Source organism: Sprattus sprattus (genome assembly GCF_963457725.1).
Source record: "Sprattus sprattus genome assembly, chromosome: 6".
NCBI classification, from domain to species: domain Eukaryota; kingdom Metazoa; phylum Chordata; class Actinopteri; order Clupeiformes; family Clupeidae; genus Sprattus; species Sprattus sprattus.
The window spans coordinates 7,010,478-7,017,977 of NC_137925.1; the positions used below are offsets into that span (position 1 = coordinate 7,010,478).

General features: G+C 45.0%; 1 protein-coding gene across 1 annotated transcript in view; it reads right to left on the minus strand.

Annotated features, from left to right (window-relative positions):
* Positions 1-7,500, minus strand: part of LOC308366374 (corticotropin-releasing factor receptor 1-like) — a gene marked incomplete at both ends in the record, with an annotated part of 28,613 nt that overhangs the window by 17,569 nt on the left and 3,544 nt on the right. The window contains 2 exons of the mRNA XM_080840054.1: positions 2,459-2,578; positions 4,090-4,134. Of these exons, the coding sequence (XP_080696180.1) occupies positions 2,459-2,578; positions 4,090-4,134 (165 nt within the window). The remainder of the gene's footprint in view (positions 1-2,458; positions 2,579-4,089; positions 4,135-7,500) is intronic.

Sequence of the window (7,500 nt, forward strand, 5' to 3'; positions counted from 1 at the left end):
TAGCACCTTGCTCTCTAGCCAACATTCTAGCTGTTGTTAGCACCTTGCTCTAGCCTATGGTCAAGGTGATGTTAGCACCAACCAATTACTTACAAATACAGGCAGTTTAGAATCGGCACAATCACTTCTACTCATGATGTATGATATGAAGCTATCAACACCACTGATCTATGATAAAAATGTAACTGATTTGTCAGAGAAAAGTGCTTAGATCTATTCTTAGAGTCTCCCAACACAGACAATACACTCCCTCTGTCTTTCACCCAGCATTAACATCAGAGGGGTGACCCAGACTTGGGTTTGAGCCCTGGACCACAGCCCTGGCTCCTGAGCTGTGTTAATCTGATTGTGAGCTTCACGGCATCAGGCTACAGGGACGCCCCTGCTCTGGTACTTCTAGGCAGTTTGTTCCACCAACGTGGAACATAAATCAGAATAGTCAGGATTGCCGTAATTGCACAGACGGCAGTGCTAAACGACGCTCACTTTGACGAGCGCAGCATCCTGGGTCTAACATTTGCCCAAACAAGAGCATTTAGCTAGGTGGGAGCAGAACCAGCAATCACTCTGTAGGCAAGCATAAGTGACTTGAACTTAATGCGAGCAGCTTCAGGCAGCCAGTGGAGCTAAATGAGTAGCAGGGTGACGTGTGCCCTCTTTGGTTGATTGAACACCAGATGCGCCGCCACGTTCTGGATCATCATCACACTGGGCACACACACACACAGAGCCACACACAGCCAAAAACACACACAGGCAGACACAGACCCCCAAACATACACACATAAACACATTGACACAAACAAACTCACACAAGGACAAAGCTGTGTGTGTGTGGGTGTGTGTGTGTGTGTGTGTGTGTGTATGTGTGTTTGTGGTGTGTGCATGCGCGTGCCCGACGGGTCCAACTGAACTAAATAAAGAAGTGGAGTGTATTTTTATACCAATCAGTCACACATACACACACACACACACACACACACACACACACACACACACACACACACACACACACACACACACACACACACACACACACACACACACACAACACAAACACACTTTTACACACACACACACACAGACCAGCAATGTACTGAATGCAGACCTGCTGCCGGACGGAAATAAAGTTGACCTGATTTACACACACTCATTCATTCACAGGGAGACAAAAGGAGAAGACAGGTAGAGAGAGAGAAAAGATAGATTCTAAAAGTGATTGTTCAAATCCTTGATTGTGATTGGCTAAAAGCAGTTGTAAAATCCAGCATTACCTTACAATTTGTCCTCATAACATTCTATGATAACATTCCATATTACTGCGCAGCGAATGGCAAGGCAAGGGAATTTAATTCATATAGCGCATTTCATGTGGAGCAACATAATCTGGGACACTGAAGGGTAAAAATCAGAATACCCCTGTCGCTGCACCAGCAAAGAGGAGCCCGTCTGAAAACTATTTCAACAATTGCACTATTAATGGCGATATACAAATGAATGTGAATATATAAGCACCCCTTTTTTTGTCAGTAGCGCAAGTGTTCCATCTGGCTGTTGCGTTGCTTCAAGGGTTGCGTGGTAACGATTTATTTAGGAACTATACTTTGTTGTGGCGGAAGAATGACGGTTTATCATTAAACTATTGTGTCTTAAATGTAATTGTTTTTATTTAATGAAACCATATCAAATATTTGTAGTGACAGTTTTAGAAAAGCAGTAAGCCCCTCGAGTCCGTGCTTTGCGCTGATTTTAGAACAGGTAGGCTAAGTGGGTTTTAGGCACTTCGCTTTGCGTCGTGCCTAACAACTCCCCTTACCTGTTCTAAAATCAGCGCAAAGCACGGCCTCTTGGCTACCTTGATATTTCTTAAGATTCAAAAGATTCAAAACATTAAAAGATCCCTTATGGAAACACAGGGGATTGTGTGCCAAGATCAGGGCTAAGGCCACCTTCTTTCTTGAGGAACAGGGCCAAGCCTAAGGCCACATTCTCTCTTCATGAACAGGGCCAGGCCTACCTGTTACCTGCTGAATGACTGACCCAGGTCACCCACCTTACCTACCACTTCGATATCCACATGCTTCAATAAAAGCTGTTGTTAAATCTAATTTGACTCAAATTAGCCTCCTGGGATTTTAAATCCTCTCTCAGACAGATCCATTCATGTGGTCTGGGTGAAAAACACATAAAGTCCTAAAGAGCCCTTAAAGCCCGGGACACCATGTGACATGTCTTAATGTGCACTAAGGAGCTTTTCCTTAATTATCTCTGGCTCCATCTACAAATCAACTAATTATTCCCTTTACAAATTTAGAAAAATCAGGGATTGTTTTGCATAGTGTATATATGCAAGTAGTATCAGGAAGCCACCTTATATTCTCAGATATAAACAGCTAAGTATAATATAGTTCATCTCAAAAAATCAATCAATCATAGGATGTAAAGTTCCGGAACTTACTTGTCGTGTTGTACCGGACCCCGAGGAAAAATTCAGGACACGGCCGAGACACCATCTGACCCGCTTGACTTCTGGGCCAGCAGGTACCGATCCCATCGATGGAGGTTTTACAGAATACTCCTGCAGGAGGAGCAGGGGTTACAGAACACTCTTCTAGGAGGAGCAGGGGTTACAGAACACTCCTCTAGGAGGAGCAGGGGTTACAGAACACTCTTCTAGGAGGAGCAGGGGTACCAGAACACTCTTCTAGGAGGAGCAGGGGTTACAGAACACTCCTCTAGGAGGAGCAGGGGTTACAGAACACTCCTCTAGGAGGAGCAGGGGTAACAGAACACTCCTCTAGGAGGAGCAGGGGTTACAGAACACTCCTGCAGGAGGAGCAGGGGTTACAGAACACTCTTCTAGGAGGTGCAGGAGTTACAGAACACTCTTCTAGGAGGAGCAGGAGTTACAGAACACTCTTCTAGGAGGAGCAGGGGTACCAGAACACTCCTCTAGGAGGAGCAGGGGTTACAGAACACTCCTCTAGGAGGAGCAGGGGTTACAGAACACTCTTCTAGGAGGAGCAGGGGTTACAGAACACTCCTGCAGGAGGAGCAGGGGTTACAGAACACTCTTCTAGGAGGAGCAGGAGTTACAGAACACTCTTCTAGGAGGAGCAGGGGTAACAGAACACTCCTCTAGGAGGAGCAGGGGTAACATAACACTCCTGCAGGAGGAGCAGGGGTACCAGAACACTCCTCTAGGAGGAGCAGGGGTAACAGAACACTCCTCTAGGTGGAGCAGGGGTTACAGAACACTCTTCTAGGAGGAGCAGGGGTTACAGAACACTCTTCTAGGAGGAGCAGGGGTAACAGAACACTCTTCTAGGAGGAGCAGGGTACCAGAACACTCCTGCAGAAGGAGCAGGGGTTACAGAATACTCCTTAAAGAGGGGACGCTGTTAGAAAATGACTGTGAACAAAGACAGGGTGTGACAGAACACACACTTAAAGAACACACAATAAAAGAACACACACTAAAAGATGACAGGTGTGTTATCAAATGTATCAAAATGTATCAAGTATAAGACTGCAACTAAACCAACACAAAGTTCAGGCCTGTGAAGCTTGCCTTTCCTTTCAGCTGATGATAATAAGTTAAGAGCAAATAGTGTCATGCATCAGATGATGAAAAAGAAAGTCTAATATTTTCATATATATATATACATATACTGTATATATATACAGTTATTCACTCTATACTATATACAGAGCTGAATGAAAACAGGAAAATTGAAGTGATTGTGGGAAATACATTTTAAAAGAATGGTAGATTACTGTTGGAAACCGCAAACCCATCATCTCTATCCTTTCCTTTCAATAACCCTGACACGCTTATGGCTTAAGGTGGTGGTTCATGGTATCTGCAGGTTAAAATGTGATAAAGGAATCCATTTCATTTTATGTGGATGACAATTTGAACAACTTCAGGAGCGTGACAGTAAAGTACTTTGACAATCAACACAAGCATGAGGTTAAGGTGGATTATTGTTTCATTCAACATTAGGAAGACAGCCTTGTGGAAAAGCATTACAGTGAACAGGTAATGAATAAACGGGGGCTACTGTGAAGAACTAAGGCTTAGTGTACCTGAGATATTGAAGTCAGTCGTGTCCCCGGATGCCAGGGCATACACTGCAATCACACAGAAACCAGAGAGAAGAGGATGGATTTTACTCAGGGCAATGGACATACACTGCAATCACACATAAACCAGAGATAAAAGGATGAATTGTACTCAGGCATTGAAACCCGTGACACTAGAACTGATCAAAAATCAGACCACGTCCGATCCAATCTAGAGTCAGTATCTGTACATACAGGCCAACCCCAAGGAAAGTCTCCCAGGGGCCAACTAGGGCTGATTAGACCTCCCAGGGGCCAGTATTAGGGCTAATTACAACGACCGGAGGAAATATAATTTCCTTAAGCAAATTCCTGTACCATACTGCCTGTCAACATCAATTCCAAGGTCATGAACAATGCCTTCATTCAGCGTCAGCCCCATCATAGATTGGGTCATAATGACGGACAGGTCACGTGCTATACTACTGTATATCCACTCCCTTCTATAGCAGGTGACTGTGGACTGCGTCTGGCTCAGATGCGGCTCAGATGCGGCTCAGATGCGGCTCAGATACGGCAAACCTAGATCTGAGGAGGGGACTCCTACGCCTGACTTTAACTTCCTCACGAGACCTTATGCTTGGCTTTAAAAGTGCCCCGTACTGGAGTACAAACACACAATCTCCACCGAACCCCTACACCTCACCTCTCTCTCTCTATCTCTATCTCTACCGAACCCCTACACCTCACCTCTCTCTCTCTCTCTCTCTATCTCTACCGAACCCCTACACCTCACCTCTCTCTCTCTCCACTGAACCCCTACATCTCTCTCTCTCTCTCTATCTCTACCGAACCCCTACACCTCACCTCTGTCTCTCTCCACTGAACCCCTACACCTCACCTCTGTCTCTCTCCACTGAACCCCTACATCTCTCTCTCTCTCTCCACCGAACCCCTACACCTCACCTCTCTCTCTCTCCACTGAACCCCTACATCTCTCTCTCTCTCTCTATCTCTACCGAACCCCTACACCTCACCTCTGTCTCTCTCCACTGAACCCCTACATCTCTCTCTCTCTCTCCACCGAACCCCTACACCTCACCTCTCTCTCTCTCTCTATCTCTCCCTTGAACCCCTACACCTCTCTCTCTCTCTCTCTTTTCCATATTCGATTGTTCTGTTTCTCATGTTTTATGAGGGAGTGTACTGTGCTGTGTGTAACATCTTGTCTCTTTACTATCTTTGCTATGATTACAGATTCCTGTCGTTTAACTGGCACTGGCACAGATAGCCTGATTGGCTCTTGGCAGGCCTCAGCCCCTGCCAGTGTCCCCCTCAGCCAGCACAGCCCTCTTCAATTCACCACGTGTCTCTGCTGAAGTTTTATAGCCCAGGTTTTCCATGGGGAAGGGCGGGGGAGGGGGGCAATCCGGAACACTGTGTGTGTGTGAGGAGTGTTTAAGACCCTCTCTGTGATATCTGACATTGATCCTGGTCAGAAGTTGTTAGCCTAGCAGCTAGCATACCCCTATGTCTTCATTTGATATGCCAGATGCAAGTCATATTCTATCTCCATCCATTATCATAGATGTGTTGTAAAACAAACCTCTTCTGTGCTAGCACACACCTGTTTCACAAGTTTGCAGATTTGAGTCCAGGTTCAGTTTCAGAAGAGCCTGTATGGTATTAAGATGGAAACTAGGGTGGTGTTCCAGAAGAGCCTGTATGGTTCTAAGAATGAAACAAGGGTGTTCTAGAAGAGCCTGTATGGTGTTAAGATGGAAACTAGGGTGGTGTTCTAGCCCTTGTATGGTATTCGGGTCTGTGGGACCCGTTTTCACTTTTGATCAAAACAAAAATAATACTTCTAATCATTTTTTCAAACTCAAACTCATTGGCTTTGGCTCATTTTATGCGAAGAACGGATATCAGTCGACATTTTCATTGAGCGCACACCGTAACCCCCCCCTACACATTTGTGTTACATAGAGGGTATTCGGGTTCACTGGACCCGGGGCAGATAAAAGTGTGGAAATTGTAGGTCCTGTGTACCTAAAGTCAGTTTTCCTCCTGTCTGGGTCTGCTGTAAGTGCAAGTGTAAGTGTGTGTGTGTGTATGTGTGTGTGTGTGTGTGTGTGTGTGTGTGTTTGTGTGTGTGTGTGTTTGCCCCGCGTGTGTATGTGAGTGTGCCTGCAAGTGTGTGTGTGTGTGTGTGTTTGTTTGTGTGTGTGCACACACACTTGTGTGTGTTTGTGTGTATGTGGACCTTGTTTGTATGTAGACTAAGTATGTGTGTGTGATTGCGGGAGTGTGTGAGTAAGTTAGAGTAAGAGTTTTGTGTTTCTGCCGCTGATGCCATTTAGGGGCCCCTGCCTCTTTAAACATTATATACCATCTAAACTTGCAAAATATGGTATAAAGATCTGGGCTGCCCCTGTAGTGCGACTTCCTCATATGCTTGAACTTACAAATCTACATAGGGTAACCTGATGAGGACACCCTGAGAAAAATCAAGGAAATAGAGTTGTCCTGGACATGGCTCAGGGACTCAGTGGACACAACATCACGTGCTAATTTTTTTTACATCCTACAAGCTGGGACAGGAGCTGACCATGGTGGGAACAATAAGGAAAAACAGATCTGAGCTCCCACCCCAACTGCTGCCTACAAAGAACAGGCCTGTCAACTCTTCTAAATGTATGTACACGGCTGACGCGTCCCTGGTATCCTATGTGCCAAAGAAACGCAAGAATGTTGTACTCATGAGTACACTGCACACGGATGGGAGCATCTCTGGCCTGGAGGATCAAAAACCAGAGATCATCATGGATTATAATGCCACAAAAGGTGGGGTGGACAACATGGACAAGCTGGTGTCTGCCTACAGCTGCAAAAGGAGGAGCCTACACTGGCCACATATTGGACATCTTGGCGTACAACGCCTTTGTCACCTGGATGGCACTGAACCCGGATTGGAAGAGAGGGAAGCTCAAGAGGATAAGCCTTTTTCTCAAGGAACTGGGAAAGACACTGGGGAAACCTTTAAACCCTGAGAAGACAACATGTTCCAAGAATCTCAGCCTCTGAAGCCACCATCAGGAAGATTCAGGAGGACGATGCTGGTGCCCCAACCACCCATATTGAGCTATGTAAACTGACCTGTTTTCAAATTAAATTCACATAAATCAAATAGTTATGGAAACCCTTGCTTCATTTGTAAATTTGTTGAATTTTGTCCACTGATATCTTGATTATAATTGATTTTCTTGATTTTTGTAAAAAAAAACAAAAAAAACGGGTAGCACTTAAATTCATAAATGTGATACAACAAAGCTAAAGGGCCAATATTAACCATATTTGCTGTTCATATTGGTTGTAATTGACATGAAGTAAACATCTGTTGAGTATTTTACCCAAAAAAATGTTTGATTGTAC